Source organism: Austrofundulus limnaeus, unplaced genomic scaffold, assembly GCF_001266775.1.
Source record: "Austrofundulus limnaeus strain Quisiro unplaced genomic scaffold, Austrofundulus_limnaeus-1.0 Scaffold52, whole genome shotgun sequence".
NCBI lineage: Eukaryota > Metazoa > Chordata > Actinopteri > Cyprinodontiformes > Rivulidae > Austrofundulus > Austrofundulus limnaeus.
In genome coordinates, this window is record NW_013952454.1 from 2,538,129 (window position 1) to 2,560,474 (window position 22,346).

The 22,346-nt window shown below is 37.8% G+C and overlaps 1 protein-coding gene across 3 annotated transcripts in view; it reads left to right on the forward strand.

Moving 5' to 3' along the window:
- The window catches only part of LOC106517790 (pleckstrin homology domain-containing family A member 7), a gene marked incomplete at its 3' end in the record, with an annotated part of 161,573 nt that overhangs the window by 102,813 nt on the left and 36,414 nt on the right, over nt 1-22,346 (forward strand). For all 3 annotated transcript variants that reach the window (XM_014008798.1, XM_014008799.1, XM_014008800.1), the window contains 1 exon segment: nt 21,393-21,476. In XM_014008798.1, the coding sequence (XP_013864252.1) occupies nt 21,393-21,476 (84 nt within the window).

A 22,346-nucleotide genomic window follows, 5' to 3' on the forward strand; every position in this document is an offset into this window, starting at 1 on the left:
CCTTCACTCCCTCCTCACTGATGAAAAAGTCAGATGAATGTGACGAGCGTTCACACTGCAGTCACTTTGAAAACATGATATGTATCCGATTTAAAACCACATACTGAAACGGCCTGGGTCGGATTTGAAAAAATCGGATTTGTCGCGTTCAGACTGTCATAAAAAAATCGGATATGAGTCAGATGGGTCAAAAAAATCGGATATGAGTCAGATGGGTCAAAAAAATCGGATTTGGGTCGGATTTGCCTGCAGTGTGAACGTAGCCTTTGATAGGTACCCTTCAAACTAGTTGACAATTTCTCCAAGCTCTCCACAGCATTCCCACATAGCAGTATTATTTCTGACCCATTTCTGGCTCACACGCTGCGTGAACACTGCCCATTCATCAAACAATGATGGCCAGTTGGTGGCCCAGATGCCGTTTGCCAGAGGTGGTCTATGAGTGGGCCATCACCACATAAAGACATTGACAGGTTTGGACCACATATACTAAACCTTAACTGGGCCAGCTGTAGCATGCCATTGTGAAAACAGTGCCATCATAGCTGCCCCACATCTGGTTAAGAAACCACTTGCCAGCAGTCATACAACAGGACCAGATTGACACCAGATCTGGCCCACACCTATTACAATGTGGAAAACAACAACATTTGGGGTTTGGTACAAAAAGACCAAAGTTTAGTATTTGGGTCTTGAATTTGTTGGACATATTGTAAACTTTGTAAACTGTACTAATGGTTAAGCTGTATACACACATACTAAACTGTACAATGCACTGTTTACTATACTGTACACCTTCAAATAGATTGTTAGAAACAGTAATAGTTTAAAGAGCAGTTTGTTATTATTTGTGTTATTTTTCTTTTTGTAGACTTAGCCATATAAAGGTTCCTCAAAGTACTTTTTCCAGCCACTATAAGTGTGGCTTTACAGTATATGCCACTACAACACATTTAGTTTTGCAGCTATACAGGGTGTAGGAGACAGTGAAATAAGTACTAAGCTCATCCTTATGTCATTCTGGGCTTTAGCACAGGGTTGTTCACACCACTAATGCCAGTGCTTGTGTCTGCCTCAGTTATTACTGGCACCATGTTGTTAGTTTGCCAGCACTGCTCTGGCTCAGTCAGTCCCACCTTTTCCCCTCTGTGCTGCTGGAAATGTTCTTTATTTACTGGGCCACACTATAACTAGAGCTGAGGAAAATGCCAGGCAGCACAAAGTATGATGATGTAAGGAGCAAAATTGTACTTTGTGCATCGAGTGCTTAATCCATAAGATTATACACCAGTTTCTAGTAATTTGCTTATGCTTCCTGTCTAAAGAATAAAAGTTGGTGTGACAGAGAACCTGGTGGATAGAAGATGAAGCTGAAACAGAGTACGGTAGATTATACAACCTGCTAATAGTGGTGCTTTTTGTACTTGGGTTTTACAAAGACAGGTAGAAATCTAACACGTTGCTGCTTAATAAGCTCTGACAGTCTATTTTATTAGGGAAATAAACTATAATTTATTTTAGAGACACACTTTCAATAGTAAAAAGTAAATTAGTTTGATGCACTCAGGGCATGAACTTCATCTAGTACTGACACTGTTAATCAATAACTCTACATTGTCTTTCAGTTGTGATGACATGAAATAAGATATGGATTAAATAAGCAGCTTTAACATTAATCCAAATGGTGTAGCAATGACTTGTCACCCTAACAAGTCATTTTCAATACCTGTGGACTCAGTGAAACTGCTCTCAGTTAATTTGAATTTTAATTCTGTCTGATTGTAGATCTCTAAGAGCTTTATTTAAAAGTGTGCAATACCCCTTTTTTTGTTAAATTGAAAATAAACTGTGCTTTGATGAGAAGCTGTTTACAATTAACTTTTAACATGTTTGCACTGGTCTATATGACCTCTTATGATGGTGAAAATTAAAAATAAGCTCTTCCGGTTACAGGACAGATTAGAGTTGGGCATAATTGTATCGTGTGCAATTAATAGTCAGAAAAACATTAATCGATTATTTTCTGGCACTTGACGATTAATACGATTAATGCCACCAGGCAGTCTGCTCGGTGCTCCTCTTCACTTCAAATATGAAGAACATTAAAAAAAGTTCTGTAATTTATTTATTTATCAACACAATTTAACATTTGATGTACAGCCTGAAGTCTGTAATTATGACACAATTTGGAAGAGATTTTTACTAAGAGCAAATCTTTCCTGCTAAATTGGTCATGTGACAAGGACATAAGGGTGTCCAGGGGATTAATTGTCAAATTAATCGTTATCGGCTAAATACCACAATTAATTGTGATTAATTTTTTTTGCCAATATTGCCCAACCCTAGGACAGATATAATGTAGCATAAAGTAGTTTAATATATTTTCCTAATCAATCAGGACATCATTGCTTGTACATTGGTTCAGGTTACAATGTGGGAAATGTATTTTTCAGGTGACTATAATTTTTCATGTTGTTTCTGTTGTTTTTTTTTATGTAACCCATCTAATTATCACAGTTCCTCTCATGTCATTTCTTAAAGTCTGATTTTTTTTTCACGTGATGAAGATTACAGTGCTCTGAAAACTAAAACACTTGCTGAAGGGAGAACAAACAGGAACTCAGGGTGTGAGGCTGGGACCGACATCTACTTTGCACTAATTATGCAAAATCTGAGGCTAATTGTGTGTAATTTTTTTAAGTGTTAACTCTTGTTCTTTTACATATACTTCTTACCTTGCTGTTGTATGTTCATTCATTTAGTTTATTTAGTTTTTTTTATGCCTCACAGAAAAGTCACGACATGATTGTTGCTAGGAGCCTCACATTTTCATATCAAATTACATTTTTGCCAACAAGGCAGCTCCTATAAACTGGATCCGGCTGGCCTCAATTTGCAACAATAAGACGGTATGGGCACATTTGGTTCATAATATGCTTTATATGTGTAGTTTATGGTCAATTCCCATAGACCCCATGGTAAAATGTGCTGCTTTATAGTGGAAACAAACAGGTTTTATGCAGTATCAATGGCTTGTTTAATTTCAGCTTGTGTACGAACTGATGTTTTTCCAAGTTCACCCTTTTTAATTGTGCTAAAGGATTCATATCATCCTTTTAAATCCTTTTTTTACATTTAAAATATTTAGTTGTGTCTATATAAAGTGGAACTGCAATGCTTTGGTCTGAAACCCTCCTTATTGTAACTCTACAGCCCCCTCTTTCACCTGTTTCTGAGGTGTGTCTCAAAGCAACTCGTTTTGACGCTGTCCCTTTAACTGCAAACGAGGCGCTTCACGCCCCACCCCCTCCAGCTCCCAGAGTGGTCCATTCTAATTTAATAGCAGATATCTGATTATCTAGCGGCGCAGAAACTTTTTATTTATACATTAATTATAATATGTCACCAATGGAAGACTTTTCCGTCCAGTCTTACATGTTGGAGCCAGTCAGACCCAGAGGAGAATGAAGACGATGAAATTGTATATGGTAAGTCTTATTTAGAACGTTCATAGCAAATACTGTGACTTAATAGTTTAGAAAACAAACTAGAGAAAAGAGAAAACTGAACAAGTTGGAAAATATGATCCAAACAAAATACAAAGATATCTACGCAGCACCAGGAGAAACTAAATTCACTGTTTCTGCACTTCTAAAGACTCCAAGTACACAACATGGCTAAAAAAGTGGATTTTGTTATATGTTCCCTTTAAGAATCAAAGGCAGAAGAGTTGTGTGTGTTCTTCCCGACTTATGGATAGATATGATGCAAACAGGTTCTCAATACTTGCTCAAAAACAAGCTTGCCAAAATGACTTATCTTTAAGAGCAGGGGTGTAAATCTCAGTTACATAAGGAGGCCAAAATTCAAAACTTGGTCCAAACCAAGGTCCAATTTATGTTAATATTTATTGACAAAAAGAGAAACTGTAAAACTACTTAACATTTAAAGTATTTAACTTTGGGTCTGAGTAAAATGTTAATAGAGGCCAGATTTGGCCCGCCACCCTTTAGTTTGACACATGAGACTTAGAGTCCCCAAACAAATGAATGCTCACCATAGTGGCATCGATCTTTATTTTTACTATACAATTTAGTAATAAACTTTATTACGGTGGCATTCCACGGTAGGGCGTAGCTTTGAGTTTTGTACCACAGATAAGATGATCTTCACTGCTTAACTTGACAAAATCTTTGTGGACTCCGATGCACTTTCATTAAATCCACCGAGGGAGCCGTTCTGAACGCCTCACGGTCTGAGTGGGAGTGAGAAACGGAGCGAAGGGGATAGCATGAGAGAGGTGGACTGCGGGAAAATCGAATAAAACAGGCTGTTTGTTTGTGTTTGCGATGTGTGGGTGAGTCGCTGGTAGTAGACGGCTGTAAAAACCTGAGGCTGAACTCAGTGTGTCACTACTGTACCTCACTTTCCACAGGCCAAGGAAGGAATTTACTGGCAGCAGTGGCCTGCTAAGAATTTAGGTGGGTGACTCTGTGTGTGTGTGTGTGTGTGTGTGTGTGTGTGTGTGTGTGTGTGTGTGTGTGTGTGTGTGTGTGTGTGTGTGTGTGTGTGTGTGNGTGTGTGTGTGTGTGTGTGTGTGTTGTGGTCAGATTGCATTTCATCTCTTTATTTCTTGGCCAGTAATAAGAACATGCGAGAATGCTGGCACACCCTTCTCTCTGTTACAGAGAGGAAGAGTGTAGAGTACATGCAGCATTCACTCCCAGTGTCACACACTCAGGGGCAGTCGTGAAGCCAAAACCTTGATCTGGGACATGGGTAAAGTGAAAAAAAAAAAAAAAAATAGAACATTTGATTATGCTGCAGGTTCCTGGATCCTCTCGTAGTTTTCTTTCTGCAGTGCCAGAGCTAGAGACAAGGTGGAGGTGGGCTCTGACGTTACTGCTGGCAGGAACCCTGGGTCTTTGCTGCCAACTAGGAGAGCCACACAAAGTGTCTGCGGCGCTTGTTTGAATCATAGTTTGCATGTTTGCTGTTTGCTTGCCCTGCTTATTCAGTTTTTTTTTTATTAGCTCTGTGGCTTTGAGTGATGAGCTGCTGGACAGTGGTTTGGAGTGGTCTCTTCACTGTGTCACAGTATTTTTGGCCCAGTAGGAAGGTGCTGAAATGAAAACAATCCAATTTTGCTCCTGTGGATTGCGCTGCAGAAAAATACAGTCTCCAAATAGACACGTGGACAGAATTTAAAAATAAAACAGTGTCTCGTATTAGTTTTCATGGATTGTTGCAGCCTAAAATATGCTGATAATATAAAAGGTGGTGACCTGTGTTTCTCTCTCTCTCTCTCTCTCTGTCAACAAAATATCTAGTTTGACTAAAATTCTCTCAGGAAGTAATTATTTGATGTACACCTTGAACTGAACACCTTTTCTACCCATTGTACGAAGCAGTTGGGTCACAGTTCATGTGGTATAAACGCTGAAGTCACTATGAAAACACAATGTAATTGAAAAAATTCAACCAGTAAATTTCTGCCGTTTTACAGACCTGATGTGTTTGCTCTAAAACAATAAACTTTTAAACAATTAAACTTTCCTTTAAGCTCACAGATGAGGTTTTTAAAAATATTTTTAAGCTATAGATTTACGTTTTGAGCTTATTTTGGTTGAGAGTATACAGTATATTGTTACGTAGATACTAACTACATAGTCTGAAGTTCCAACTTACGTCTGGATCATTTAGTAAAGTAGTGCACTGTTAGGACCCAAAATGATCAAATATTTTGAATATCTGGTGCCTTGCTTTGTTCATCTATAAGTGTCAGAGCAGATACGAAGAGTAGATTCAAAATGAACAGAAAGACTAAACAATGAAAGCGGACTTTTTATTTTATTGGTAAATGCGTAAAATTATGTTAATTATGTCATACAGTATGTAAGTCATATTAAAAATAAAGTTGTCACAACATACAAAATTATATTTTTATAAATAAAACTTAAAATTGCACTTTCTATTATAGACCCCCTGCTTGTAAAACATCCTGTTGTGCATTTACTCCAACATTTCACCTCATGCTGTATTTTCTCTGCCATATTGTGCAAAAAAAACCAAACATCAGATAAACTGAAACAAATGCAGTCACATGCGTCAATTTATGTAGTGATCGAAAAGCTCTGACCCCTACCCACGATGCAGTGCGTGCAGAAAATTCTGAAACAGTCTATAAGATAGCCTTTAAAGCTGCTAGAATTTAGTTTTATAGATATTGAGCGGACACTCGCAGATCGTTCAAGATAAAAAAAAATATCTCATGAAGCACTGGACAGATTGCATTAACACCCAATCATTAACTGTACATCTACAACTCAATAACCATTCAAGTCAAACTGCTTCATGATGACCGTCACATAACTGACCTTGACAAGCAGAGATCTCTCTGTCATTTTTCCAGTCAATGGGCTCAAATTATATGTTAGTTGCTGAGCCCCATTCCTGTCTCATTCTTTAAGAACAAACTGAGCAAGCTTTTTGTTTAACACTTATCTGTCATCCTCAACACAGCCTGAGCTCTAATAGCAGTTAGAGTTTTTTTTTTCAAACTTTGGCATGCAAGTTGGCAGTGTGGATTATTTCAAGGATTTTTGTTTATCGCTGTTTCTAATTAAATTTTATTGTTTTATAAAACATTAATAACTGCCTAATTCATGCCACACAATTACCGTACCTTGCTTTTTGTTCTGTTTTTAAAAGCCGCAAAAAATATAGTAAAATGTTTTACACTGAATTTATTCCATGATCATTTGTTTATTTTTTTTATTTTTTAACCAACTTTGTTGTTGAACAGTACCCAATTTGCCGTGAGTACCTTTGATTTTGTTGAAGTATTTTTCTCTTTAGGTTGGAGGCTGAGTATTATCAGGGGGCTGTTTGTGCTCTCCGTGGTTGTTAGGTAATCTGAGCTGCGATGCCAGCGGCCCACTCTGCACAACGCCAAATCAACAGTGATGATGTTTTAAGCTAAATTTGAGTTGCAGCCAAAAGCAGGACACCTCTCGCAGCTGCGGCGTTGTGTGACTCGATTCACGTGACGTTTATTTAATCATTAGGCCGTGCACAGACGTGTCATTTGGCTGTCGGCAGCGCTCGCCGCGCGCGTGATGTTTCGTGGCTCCGAGTGAATTCCTGCACACGGGTGTGTTTTTAAAGTGGTCGAAGCAAATTAGAGGCATTAATCGGTGAGCATCTGAACATCTAAAATGACATTCTTTCTTCAGAAGCACATCAGATCACTTCACCTAGAGGGGAAAAAAATGATACTGCCGTGATATTTCATTTTTTGTTCTATTTGAGCACACCCTCATGGGCGCTGAGCTTTATTTTTTTAGTCAAAATATTTATTTAACACAAAGAAATGTACACAACATTCACTGATTGATCTTTTTCTGAGACATAGACCTGCAGCTAAACATGCAGTAAACGCGAGCAGCGTTTTCTCTTCACACCTCGTGCACACGCACACACTTGTAGACTGTTGAACGTGCACGGCGTGCTCTGAATGAAGTGACCTTGCTATGTTTTCCCATACTGCACCGACAGCACCCCCCCACCCCCACCCCGCACTTCAAACACATTTCTTCTGGAAAAATCCCTTTAAATAGAAATGACCTTTGACTGAGCGAACACCCACTCACCACATCATTTTCGAAGCCCTCTGTCAGCTACACATCTGTTAAAACAAAGGCAGGGGGTGAGAAATCAGAATGATGCATCAATAAATGTACAATTTATCTGAGCTGAAGCCAGCAGATTTGGATTTTATTTTTTTTTTAGATTTGCCAGCCATGAATAGGGGGTGGCATATCGATCAGACATCAAACATCAGTAAAAAGAAATGTCAAGATGTGGTGTTTTATGTACACCTAAACCATTTAGGAGTTTAAAAGATTAATGTTACTTAACAATCTGTTGTTTCCTTTTTTATTCTTTCCTTGCCAACAAAACAGAACATATTGAATTCCTCAGTTTTTAAACAAACTGCTCCACAGTTTATGGTTTGACTATAAAAATTTTGCGTCACTGGAAATTGTTCAAATGCATTTTTTAATGAAGGTCATTTTTGAATTTAATAGCAGCAACACACTTGGATAAAGCTCTATCACGCAAAGAAGAAGCCATATCCAGTTGGGGTTTGCTAAATTAGCTTAGCTGTAGCAGCCATCTTGGATGTGGTGGATTCCAAAAGTTAATCAGTTATAGATTTACATTAGATGAGTACTTTCTGTGAGTATAATTAAAATGTGTTCCATGAGATATTTTGCTAACACTACAGTTAAACGCACACACATTCTTATGGCTTCAGAAGCGGATGATTATTAATGGGTTTTTGATAAAACATTGGATGATATTAGTGTATAATTTAGTGTAGTTTAAGCTAGTATCGCACACATTGATGTCGCAGTGTTAAAGAGGAAATATTATACAAAATTCACTTTTTAAAGGTTTTTTTACTCAACTTTGGGTATGTACTTCTTTAAAAAACAGTCCTAGGACCAAAAAAAAAAAATGCACCCAGGGGCATATTTACTGTAAGTAAATGTATTTTTAATGTATATTAACGACAAGTTTTATACTTCCGTCATTTTGTGATGTAACAAGCCGTACGACAACCCACCAGAACCTGCGTTCAGCCCCTCACCTAGCAACTCCCGGGTGAAGCTCCACCTCCTCAGTATAAAAAGCCATCACAGTTGTTGTTGTGTAATGTGCAGCTCATTTCACATCAAGCCTTCAATAGGGCAATGGGTAGAGTGTTGGACCAGAGAGTGGGAGACCAGGATTCGAGACTGTCACAGACACAATTTAATCATTTATTTATTTTCATTCGTTATGAACACATTTTCACATGTACCTCTATTGTTTAGCTTATTAAAGCCTTGTTAAAGCCTATTTGTTCGAGTTTCTGAGGTATTTTGACCGCTGCTGCTCCCTGCTCTGGTAACAGCATGCAGAGTGAGGGCAGAGCAGAGGAGTGAGAAAAAAAAGAAGCTGCGACCACGACTCTGCCTCTGGTTCTCTCATATGGTTGTACAACGGAGCTTCTGCTATTATTATCCATGCTAACGTAAACGCTGGCTTTGGAGGGCGGAGTTAATGTCAACAGATTTTTGGAGGGCGTTACCAACAGAGCTCATTAACATAAACAGCTCTTCTGAACAGAAGTCAGAGCAGGCAGAACTAGAAAATGAGATATTTTATTATCTGAGAATTATTTTGTGCATTAAATTGAATGAACATGATCTGGATAGCCCACAGACATACCATAAAAATTTCTAGGACCCATAATTGGTCTCCTTTAAGTTTTTGATCCATTGTGAAGCCCTCGACCCAGTCGGACCAACAGACTCTTAAAGTTCGAGCCTGCCAGAGAGAGGGATGTCCTGAGTTGAATATGATGTTGTGTGTTTTCCTCAGTGTTGTTCTGAACAGGGAGGCATTCACACAACCCTGCAGCTACAGCACCCACCCCTCATGTCCTCATGTGGACTTTGGCAGGGTCAGAAAAGTCGAACTCCATCTGACAGAGTTCAGGACTGTGGTATCACACGAAGGCTTGTTGTGATACCCTGATGTCAAGCTTGGCTTTTACCGGGTCAACCTAAGCTGGAGGGGGTGCTGTGCTGATAAAATACAAAGAAATCAATACAAGCAAAAAAAAAAAAATCATTTTGTCTGAACATCATGTTTGGATGTCTGCATTTGGTCAAAAACAAAATACCATGCTTTGTAAAGCTTTTAATTTCTCTTTAGATGTTTTATTACACACATCAGCTCTCAGCTAGGTCTGCCACAAATGATTATTTTTATAATCGATTAATCACCGATTATTTTTTCGATTAGTCGACTAATCAGATCATACGTTAATTGAATATAAAACATAGAGCTTATCGTGCCAGAATGCAGCTGCTATTATATAACCATGGTTAGATTTTAGCTATATGCTAACTAAAAATAACTGCTGCGGAAGGTAAGTTCTGCTCTGCAGATATTGCACAGGTTTCTCTTTCATTTTCTTAAAATGATCCCACACTTTTGAGCTCTGTTGTCAGGTAGCCATGATACCAGAGCCTGTCTGTATAATGTCTTGTGACATCCACGACCTACACCTGTTACCACTACTGTGCATGTGTGTCAAGGACAGAAAGGCAGATGTGGCAGTGGAAGGTGTCAAAGCAGTTTGGAGAGAAAAACAAAGTAAAGAACAAAAAAAAAAAAGAAAATGATTAATCGATTATTAAATTAGTCATCGATTTTTTTAAATAATCGATTAGTCGTCGTTTAATCGATTAATCGTTGCAGCCCTCTCAGCTGAGGATGAAGTGTTTGAAATGACAAGATGGCAGATGAGTCACACTGTCTGAAGTTTGTGTCTGGGTGCTGTGTTGAACTTATTTATTTTTTATTTATTTATTTTTTGTAAATAAGCAGCAGGAATTATTCTCTGACTTTTTGAGTGTACATCTTACTGAAAAGACCAAGAATGACTGATGTGGTTCAGACACAGACACCTTTCTATATTCAGTCCTGAAGCAGGAGCTCAGCTGATTGCTGCCATTCTTTCTTAATGAACTGGATTCATACTAAACATATTTGTATTTTACAGGTTAAATAAAACAATTAATGGAAAAATAATTAGCTTTCATCAACCTTGACTTTTTTATTTATTGAAAGTCTGCACATTTGCTGGTCAAACTGACTGAGCTTTATTCGTTTTTGCTGCTGTTTTCTGTATAGACATAACAAGCAGCTATGTTCAGGCTGTGTGTGTGTTCTGAAGTTAAAGATGTTTGTATTATGGCTCAGTGAAAAAGACCTTACATCAGGGCTATTTTACTAAATTGCTAAGGGAGGCCACAGTTACTCAAAGCCAACAACTCAGGGTCCAGACATCCGGGGGGGGGGGGGGGGGGGGGGGGGGGGGGGGGGGGGGGTTGCCTGATGGTGGGAGATACTCAGCAATATGTAAAAGAACTAGTATTATCTTTTAACTTGCTTATTTTGCTGCACTGAATTGTAATTTTAAAATTGATTTAAAATATATTTAAAATTAAATAAAGTACTGTATATATATTTTGGGTTGAATGTGGCCCATGGGCCATCATTTGAATAGCCATGCCTTCAGTGCTAAACATTTTGGATATATATCAAGAAAAAGCAAAAGAAAAACAATCTACAGTGTGTCTACTGTAAAACAAAGGTTGTCTCACAGCAACAGCTTTACAGAAACAGTGATTTATTTCTGAGTGAATCCTTGTGAGTTTAATCGCTCCCTTCAATAAGACCAGCAAATAGAGGCAGCTTCCTGGGTTAAATGTCAGGCACAGAGGGTTGTAAAAATGGAAAAGTTGCTGCAAAAAAAAAATCATAAAAAATATACAACAATCCAGTGTTCATGTATAATGCATGCATTTGAAATATGCTTTTAGGGGAAAAATATTTCCCATTTTTTCCCTAGGTTGACTCAGAGGAATTATGATTTGGCGGACTTTTGTGTTTAGAGGACACATCTCGACAAATATAGGAAATTGCCTGCTTTTAAACGTATTCAGTGTTAATAAATTATTTGCTGAAGTACACAGAGGTTTTAGAAAAGCTCTTGCACTCTGACCAGTCAGAGTTTCTGATAAATCTCCTGTTCAGCCCGGTATATCTGGTGTGGTCACAAAAATCCCAACACCTTATCCCAGAACAAAGGCATGTGAGATAAAGTTGATATGTCAGGAAAAAAAAATCTGTCTGGAAATATATAAATGAATTACTAAATTGTTGTTTTGTTGTGCATTCGAATTTGTGCTGTTTTTGTATCCATGTAAATCAAACTTTGTGATTTTCAAGCCAAAGCAGGAATTCATTTATTATAGAGAACTATTTCTTTGTTGTAAGATGGTAGTGTTAAAACTGAATTATTTAAACCATAAATCAGGACTGTAAAGTCATGCAGTACCTGCTTGTTTCACCTCACTGCAATATGACAAAGGATACTGTATGCCTATTATCTAATTCATGCACATTAAAATAAAAAGGAACACCTACATTTAATATGTTAATAAGGAACACTTAGACTGCGCCTTAATGTAAGTGTCCTTGCTCTCAACTGAACCACATGAATAGCACATTAAATGTTTTACAAGATCCAGCCTGTGTAAATTTAATTAAAGAGCCTATTCTCAACCTTTAGGATCTGATCTCCCTGAAAATGAAATGTTAAAGGACCTTATTAGCTTTTCAGGCACTCAGATTCACAAAACTGTTCAAGAGCTCACTTCCTGTCAAACAATGCAAAACACATTGCACAAAACCAAGAACCTTTATTGAACTTTAAAATTTAATGAGTCACTAGAATGTTGTTTGTATGTTGTTTAAAATAAAGGAAGTACAGTTAGCAACTAGACTTTATGCCTATATGTATGGCTGTGTATTGGCAAGAGTTTGACGATACAATACATATGATGACAGAGGAGTCACGATATAGATCCCAACATATTGCGATACAGTAAGCAAGGCGATATATTGTGGGTTTTTTTTGTCCAAAAGTTCTATTAAATAAAAACCTATTACTGAAAAAAAAAATGAAAAATCAAAATTCATTGTCTCAGGAAATCTAATTTACAGACATATTTTTGATACATTTAGCTGTGTTCTGCTTTGTATGTTTTATTTTATTTGTTTCATATTTCATCCATGTTTTCAATTATTAGACTAAATTTGCCAATAAATAGTTTGAAAATATATTTTTTGCAGCTTTTAGTTTTTAATTTACATTATGTTCACCCAACACCTAACAATAGCCTTTATGTTGTCATAAAGTTCAGTAAACAGATGATATGAAGCTGCTGCACACAGAGTTTCTGGGATCAGCTGACCTGCATCCAGAACATGATTTGCATAACTGTGGGTCGAACAGCAGGGCAGGTCCCGAAGATAAACAGTAAATAAATGGAGAAGCTAAACAACACAGTTAAACCGTTTTTGAAGGAAACACAGCTGGATAAACTTAAAGTATATGGACTTTAATGCGATGAGCCGGACATTGAGAGCAACAGACAGTTTTATGTCACGGGGGGAGTGCCGAGCTTAAGACACTAGACGCATGCGCTATATGCATGCCTTCCTGCCTGCCTTCCATAACATTGGAAAAAAGAGCGCACAAGACACTTAATTTGTCTTAAAATACAGACATTCTGACAAAAAAATAACTGTTTGTAACCTTACCTCAGCTTAGAAGGCAGAGTGTGTCGGTCTTTTCTGCTCAGATTCAGCTATCGGAGCATGAAGCTAATGTTTACTCACAATGCTAATGCTACCCTTACTCTCTGTAGCTCAAGAGGTAGAGGAGCCAAATGGCTGGCTCACTGCTGCCAACTAGCGGTAAGAGGCTGAACTACAACATAAAAATGAACGGCTACCAGGAAAGTTGACATTTTAAACCTTAATTAAAAATCGATACAGGGCTTTAGAATATCGATACAGTATCAGGAAATGAAATATCGCCATATTTCAGTGTATCAATATTTTCTTACACCCCTAATGTATATATTGTATGATTATTGTATTAATTAAAACTATCATTCCAATATGCTCCTTCCCAATCAGTTGTGTTTGAGCTTCAACCACCTGTTGTTTTATTTGAAGTGCTTGTATTAAAGACGTTACAGGCACAAGTAATCTTAATTGCTGAAAAAATTGTATTCATGATAAGTATTGTTCTTAATAGTTTTCTGTTCATTTTCACTTAACTTTGACACATCATTGTAAGGTCATAAACATTACTAACCGTTAAACCAAGTGGTCCTTAGATCCTTGGAATATTTTTCTTTTTTTGTCTGCATCTGTAAATAAAATGCTCAAACTGACTAACATGCATGTTTTTGGACTGTGGGAGAAAACCCACGCATGCATGGGGAGAACATCCACAGGCCAATCATGGTGATTAAACCCAGGACATTCTTGCTGCGAGGCAACAGTGCAAACAACTAAACCACCACGGTGAATATATTTGCTATTCAGTTTCTGAGAAAACAACAGTTTTTTTTGGATTGTGTTTAGTTTTTCTTGAATCCATTTAGACCGAGTAAAAACAGCCAATTGGAGACAGCATCACTCAGTGGGTGCTTTTGGACCTCAGGGGACCACTTCAGAGTCCTTATAACTAGGGTTGGATATTGAAAGGGTTTATTTCGATACCGGTGTTAAATCGATACTTTCAAAATGGTAGCGGTTCCTAAACGGTATTTAAATCAGTACTTTAAAAATAAATAAATAAAACACACACACGCAGCGCTCATAGTCTGCCTCAGTCTGCACCCATTTTTTTACACTGGGCAAAAAATGCATTTAAACCAGCTGAAGTTAAGTTTAGATCACAGTTTGAAATGCACGCCAAAGGAAAACTGCATCACGACTTTAATACACACTGCATTCAGAGCAAACGTGATCTGAGCAGCGTCTGTCTGCTGCACGGCAGCAGCTCTAACGTAACAGTGAGAAATGACCGAGAGCTTTTTATTTTAATCCAGCAGGGAGAACAATATACTGTAGGTGTTCTTCTATGCCTCCTGTGAGCAGTTCCGGCATTTTTTAAAACAAAAACAACTCGGACACGCTGATTACAGTGCGGTTTCAAACCGAAAGTAAAAACATGGCGCTCACTGTGCCCCTGTTCGAAGTGAAACGTAACACACAGCTGTTCTCTCTACCACACATAGTCTGACACAGCGGACAGAAACAGCTAAATTAGACAGTTAAAACACATTAAAAGTTCTTAACTCACCCCTATTGTTGTTGGCACTCTGTGGAGATTGTGAACACCAGAGAGCGCAGTTAACAGCTTTCTTTGAGGCACCGAACTAAAGCACCGAAATTAGAGTTGTGTTTTGGTCTGTGCATTACCGTTGATCTTCGCCCCGGTGCCGTACTGGAACCGAGTTTTGGTACCCGACCCTACTTATAAGTATTTGAGGTAGTTCAAATTTTGCTTAGTTTTCACAATGGGTTTTTTTTGGTCGTTTTAATTGCTACGTTTATCCAGTCTTTCTGCAACTCCTTCTGTAGAGTAGGTGATTACTCAATGGAAACCCTTCACGTGACACATGGGGAACTTAAGTTAAACAAATGTTGATTAGTTGAACACGTTGAATGTTATTCCAGCACTCTCAAAACAGAATCAGTGTTGCTGACGAGGAAGCTACTCAACTGTCTTTATTGTCTGTTATGTGCTCTTCTTTGAATGCGTGCAGTAAAACGTAGACAGATTTGTGGTATTAGATGTTGCTCCAAAAACCTATTCCTATTAATGTTGGCAACACTTAATGTTTTGAAAACTAGGCTAAAAGTTCACACAGCTTCAGTTACAATTTCTTGTTGTCAATGTTTAAATGTTTTTCACACTATAATGTTTCAGATAAGGTATGCCTATTTATGAAACTTTTATCCCACACCGCTGGTGTACATTGAAGATCACTGATGTCACGTGCGATACACTCCAACATGCTATGCAGACGTTTGGCAGAAGTTGAATTAGCATTGCATGTGAGCTCTTCATTAGCCAAAAGCACTGTCCTATGCTTGTATAAGGGTAGAGCTGATTTACACTAGATATGATTCTGATCCGCTGTGCCGCAGTGCGCAGATTGCAGCTGTTCATTTGCACTACAGCGTGCGCTCCACTCAGCTTGCACCGGAGCGGAGGGAGCGTGTTCAGGAAGGAGATGGCACGATAAATCCAGTGATAAATGATAAAGTCCAGTGATAAAGTCAGAGCAAAAAATCATTCATTCTGTGAAAGATGAACTCCATCCACAGCTGAAAACATAAATATAAAGGCTTTTGATATCTATGGTTAAAATTGAAACTTCTGATTTCAAAATAAAATCCACGTGTATCGTGTATGTCCACATATGCTTCATGCTACATGTTGTCATCTGCTTCCCAAAGAGAACCAGAGGGGTTGCACATAAAATTTTTGGTCTGGTTCTCAGGGAAGAACCTAGGGTTGTTGTTTGGTGCTCACTCATATTTTCCTTCACTCATTTAACACATTTATCTAGAGGGGTGTCAGGGCATCTAACATCCCCCTGTTCTGTTTTATGACTCCTATCAGCTGCAACGTCTCAGGTCATCATGACAAATCAGTCCAAGATTTTTATTTTATTCTTTTACTCTGCATAAATTTTGTAAACTACCTAAGTGGCCGAGGGGCTGGGTGTATGTCATATAAACATCACAAACTGAACATTTCATGGTTAAATGTCGTTTAGACTAACATGTCCCTCAGATGGACAACTCCTGTAGTTTGGTCTTCTGCATCTTTGGCCTTGGTTAAAACAGCTTTCCACACTCTCCAGTCCAAGCAGCAAATATCTGTCTTTCACACAGAGCAAAATAGCTTAAAACATACAAATGTTTTATTTGTTAGACTGATTTCTTTTTTGAAAGACTATTTTATTCAAAAAGATAATACGGTTTCAGCTCATGTAATCATTTATTCTTCATATTTGATCATTTAATAAATTACATTTATCCCAGAAAAGCTGTATCACAGTATGGTCCTAAATTTAAACAAGTTTAGCACATCAAGAACCTTGTTTTTTGATAAAATTGTGAATGAGATTTGTGTATCTTAATGATAAATTAAAATAACATTTAAAACTCTTTTACCTAGAGAACATGGCAAGTTGTTTTTATTTATTAAAATAAAATTTTTTTCATGGGGTGTTAAACAGAGAATCATCTTTGCTTTAATATGGGGCAAACAAATGTTCTGTTAGTTAATGTGGTTTAATTAGAAAAACTCAGTGAATCTCACTGACAGCCTGCGTGAGCAGCAACGCGCTCATACAGCAGTCTCTCAGGAGGAGAGTTGTCACTCACACAGAGTTGGACAGATCTGTTCAATAACAACATTCTGAAGACATATTTAATATACCTAAAGTTAGGTTTTACAGACCAAAGTCTCTGGTAGTTCAGGAGCAAAGTGCAGGAGGAGAGGAGGAGGAGAAGCCAGAACTGATCGCTGCAGCCTCTCTACTTGAGTCGAGCTGGCCCGCTGCTTAAACCAAACTTGCTCTCACTGAAAGTCCCGCCCTGCTCTGCTCTGATTGGATAAAAAGGCTCTGGACTTCGTCTGATTTGTTGAAGGCAGTGTCCGTTTAATCCTTTTATCAGGGTCCCTCTGTCAGTCTTAGTGAGCACCGAACTTGATCCAGTCCCACTGTGCGGCTGGAATTTTTTATTTTTTATTTTATTTTATTTATTTTAAGAAATCAGGTCGCATTTGCGACCAAACTGGTCACAATCTAGAGCCCTGCTGGCTGTTGTTTTGACAGATAATCAGGTACAATCTTAGGTGCGCAAGTGAGCTTTATGACATTACATCTGGTGCGCTTTTTCCTTTTTTGACTGCGAAAGCGCACCTGCGCACCGGTTATGTGCAACTCTGTTCATTAATATAGCTGGGATTTCAACAAAAGTAATTTGCCTTTTGGTGTCTTATTCTGAAAATACAGATGTTGTGCTTGTTCCTTTTCCTATTGGTGCGATGTGATCTCTGAAGATTGACTCTGGAGCAGCTCTGGCGTTAGGCAAAAATAGGATTGGATCTAAGGAGGACAGACCGGCAGAGGAGGGAGGGTTCGAGGAGGCTGTCGACGCGCGTCGAGCACTTCAAGAGCAAATTTGACTCGCGTCTGAATACAAGCTTTCAACTTGAAGCGTTGGACGCGATTTTGACACTGAAATCGCGTTTGGTGTGAACGCACCATTAGAAAATCCTTATAACAGTTTGGTTCAAAAATGTTTTATGTCATATTCACAGTTTTTATTGTTATATTGCATCAATGCCTTAGCACCTAGATTTTAGGCAAGTGTCACAAAATGTGTAATTTACTAATTAAATTTTATAACTGGTCGTTTGAAATGAAAGTGCCTTTTTTCAAACTAGATAGAGGACGTGCTACAATGGCTGGGTTTTTTAAAGCTTTAAATTGGCCAAAAAGGGGAAAAATTACTGTTTGTAAAATACTTTTTTTTTTAAATTTCCATTTAAAGTATGGTTTTTAACACTGGGTTTTATGTTATCCTTTTCCACCCAAGATCATCATTAACTGTGTTCCTCTGAAATGACACTTTCAGGTCTTTAATGACTTGTACTATTTGGAACCTCAGTGCAGAATGAAGTCACTGCCTCTGATAAACAGCACCTCTTAGGATCCTCACATGCTGTTCCCATTCATAGCCTGTGAGCAACCTGACATGGTTTTATTAGCTGCCCAGGAGGAGAGTAGTGTGTATCAGCTCCCAAACAAGCAAGGCTTTGTGTGACTGTGCCAGATCGATATTCAGATTAACGGCCGAGGTAATAGAGAGCATCTGAGGTGACTTTGGCCTCAGCGATGATGGATCCCTCTCTACACTTTTATGAACTGGCAAAGACAGTTAATTGGTTTAACACATAGCTTTTAATTTTGTAAGATGAATTTGGAATCTATCTATTAGTTCTGACACTTTAATGTGAATGAAAAGACGTCTCACATCTGTCAACACTTTAGTATCACATTAAAATTTAAATTCACACCTTTTCTTAATGTGTCATGTCCAAAATGTGTAAACAGACTAAACGGTATTTAATATTTCTGTTTTGTTTGGTGCTTTTTACTTAAAATTTTTTTAAACAAAAAATTGTGTATTTTCATGTCCGTGACTTACCTTGACAAGGTTGCATAATTCTTTCATGTCTTTCCTTGCAAACATGGCATCAGTCACCTCGATCAATAAAATGTTTATGCCCTGCCGCTGTCATTAGGTAAAAGTTGTCAGACTTGTAGCTCTGCCAGGAGAGTGTCACAGTCATAACGCACTACTCAAAATATAATGTCTTTCTTCAATCAAACCACAGCTGATTAATTGTATTTTTTTCTGCTAAGGTGATTATTAATTCTCAGAGTCCATCTTTGATCACAGGGCTGCATGTTAACGTAAAACAATAATAAATCTCCCTGAGAGGTGCTCTGATTCAGACAACTGGGAGTTTTTGTCCTTGAAGACTCGCTTTGTTGGCAGCAAGACTTGCATCATCTTCTGTTCTTTAACTTAGATATCTGTAGGCTCCTAAGTTATTTTTTGTTTAGTTTTCAGATATGCATGRMSAWATWTSKYCATGCATATCTGAAAACTAAACAAAAAATAACTTAGGAGCCTACAGATATCTAAGTTAAAGAACAGAAGATGATGCAAGTCTTGCTGCCAACAAAGCGAGTCTTCAGATATGCATGTGGAAATATGAGCATGGTGCTTCCTAGTGGCATTTAAAACATTTTTAACCAGTTTAAAGTTTTGTTAAAACCAAAGTCAAACTGCAAGATTCCTTGTCGAGTTCAAACCTTTGTCAAGTGGTTTAAACTTTTCCTCAAAAATAGATACTAATGGAGAGAAATAACTAGTTCTCCACAGGGATTATAAGAAGTCGTATTCTTATTAAGGATACTGACATGATAAGAAAAATCTAATGTATCAAATCTAAAGAAGTAGGGCATTTAAAATCACCGCTTTATAAAGAATACCAGATATCAGAGTCATTTATTTATTTTTTTTAAACTCACAACTACACTGAGGTAGCATCCTCATCTACTGTGTAGTCAAACTGGTACAACAGAAAAAGCAGAGGACACAAATCATACAAAATATGTGAAAATTGGGTTTTAAGCAATAAAAGATTTAGCAAAAATAATAAAACCAATAATTTTTTGTGTAATTGTAAAGAACTACTATAAAAATGAAAACTCGAGCATTCCTGAACATTTTAACATTAAAATACNACATGTAACATACAGACTGACTGCACCTCCGCATTACCCAGGTGGAAGAAAAAGTAGTTCCCACCAACTGTGATTTAGACCAGATTTGTATCGATACTAAATTATTGCTTACTTATCAAGAACTATTATAAAACATTTAAACTTGTGTCTCAATTTACATTACATGATTTTAACATTAAAATACTGAACATGTAACATTACGCATTACCCAGGCGGAAGAAAAAGTAGTTCCCATCAACCAATGATTTAGTAGTTTACTTACTTTCCACTGTGTTCCTGTTAATGATATGCATTTCCTACAATGACTGAAGTATCAGAAACAACATTTTTATTTTAGAATTGATACTAGAACATAAAGTTTTGGTATCAACGGAGTCAATGTTTCACTATCGATCTGCATGTCACTAATGGGCTAATACTGAATATTAGCCCAGAATTAGTTTGTCTGTAGTCCTGAAGATTCTGCCTCCCAATTTACATTTAGACTAGACACTACACATAAGTCTAAAGTTTGGGGACAAAGAACTCACTGATATTCCTGTGTTATCAGGTGTTTATAACTATTTTAAAGTCTATGCTGTGTTATTGAGGAGATGTTCCTTACCTTTTCAGCTAAAGAACTTACAGAAGCTTTGATGTCTATGCGGAGAACAACCACTGAGTATTTTTCTTATTGATAAAAGTAACAGTACCTACAACAGTAGTGGTCTACAGTTACCTGACATAAAGAAATACTATAAACAGACATCTGAGCTGAGGAGTTGTGCTCCTGTGATTAGGTCACAGACTATAAGCCACTCTGGGCTCTTCTGGGAAACCACGGTCCTCTGGAGGATTTGCTCGTCTGCTACATTAGGCCCAAGTCTTTACAACATGAATAACGTGCTGCTCAACTGAAAACACTGTGTTGCTATGTATCGATTGTTTTTAAAGGCTGTGCACACACATTCATATCCTTAGGAGTGTTTGAGTGTTTCCCAGCAGGTTTGAGGCTCTGTTAGTGTCACAAATAATAGTTTGAAGCTAAAATACGTTAAATAAAAGGTCAGAGTGATAGCATATGCTCGACCAGTTCCACAACACAGGATATGTTTTCCAGATTTGACACTCGTGTACTCAAACAGTCCCACCCTCACAATGACCCCGCATGCCACCCACTGTTGTTTACCCCGTCGAATGCTTTTACACTCTGGTTGAGGCATTGAATGACCTACTGAATGAGTCTGTAACCGATGGAGGCCCAGACCTGCACTGTCCAGCGTTTGTGCTGAGCCCAACGTTTTGGTCCACAGAGGTTGTGCAGGATGGGTTGGGTGGGATGAGTGAGTGGGGAGAGGTGGGGGGGTGTCCTATAGTCAAGCCCTCACATTCTGCACCAGACTGGGAAAGTCAGAGATGTTGCTCAGGGGTTCTGAGCCCGACACGTTCCTGGGGGATGATCAGCTCAGTGTGTTATTGTGGACAGAGAAGGGCTGACATTATGTTGTGATGCCTTCAGAGTGTTTACAGTGGAGCGCAGCTTGCTAATTTTGTCTCATTTCTCTCTCCCTTCTGGCATTTTAGTCATAATCAGAGGAGCACGTCGTTTATCCATCCTGTAACTGGACAGATTTCCCCAGAGAACATGGACTACATCCTGCAAGAACAGTAAGTGATCAAATTTGGTACTTTTTCCTGCAGCTTCAAGCAAATACTTATAATTGGTTGCTCATTTCTATATATTGTATACTTCCTTCAACTATAGAGTGGAATTAATGCCTTAGGATGTTATTTTCTAATAATTAAAACAATAAAAATAGAAACAATCTAAGATGATTTTAAAGATCATTCTCTACTTTATGTCTAAAATTGTTTTAATAATTTACTGATTTTCTAATTGGATGATTGTGACTTTAAAATAAATTAGTAATGCCTTAAAGTTATTTTTCAAAAGTTTATCTTATACTGTATACTTCCTCAGTGAGTGGGTGAACCTACAAGGGTTCTACATTGTTTTAAGTTTTCCTTCGTGGCTTGCTTTTGCGAGTAAAGAAACGAAAGAAGAAAGTGTTGATGGATTTCTCAAGGACACAGAGTGATGTTAAAGAGGTTTTCGTGCCTGACGGTGCTGCAGCAGGAAAGAGTAAAACATCGCTTCCACCTGTGTGTCAACCAGTAGTCTGAAAGTGTAGCTGAATGTATTTTTGGTTGATTTTCTTTTCTTCTCTTTTTTTCTTTGAGCAAAAAATGGTTTGTTTCAGTCTGTCAGAATTTGTTATGACTAAAGAACTGGGCAATAGAATAGAATAGAATAGAATAGAATAGAATAGAATAGAATAGAATAGAATAGAATAGAATAGAATAGAATATCCTTTAACAATCCCATAGTAGAGAAATTCCCTTTGTTACAGCATCATAATAACAAAAAGTACACTCAGAGTGAATATAAAAACAATACAAGCAGTTGTAATGAATAAAGTAAATACTGAAAAACAATATTAATAAAATATAAACCAGAAAATCTGGAATATATATATA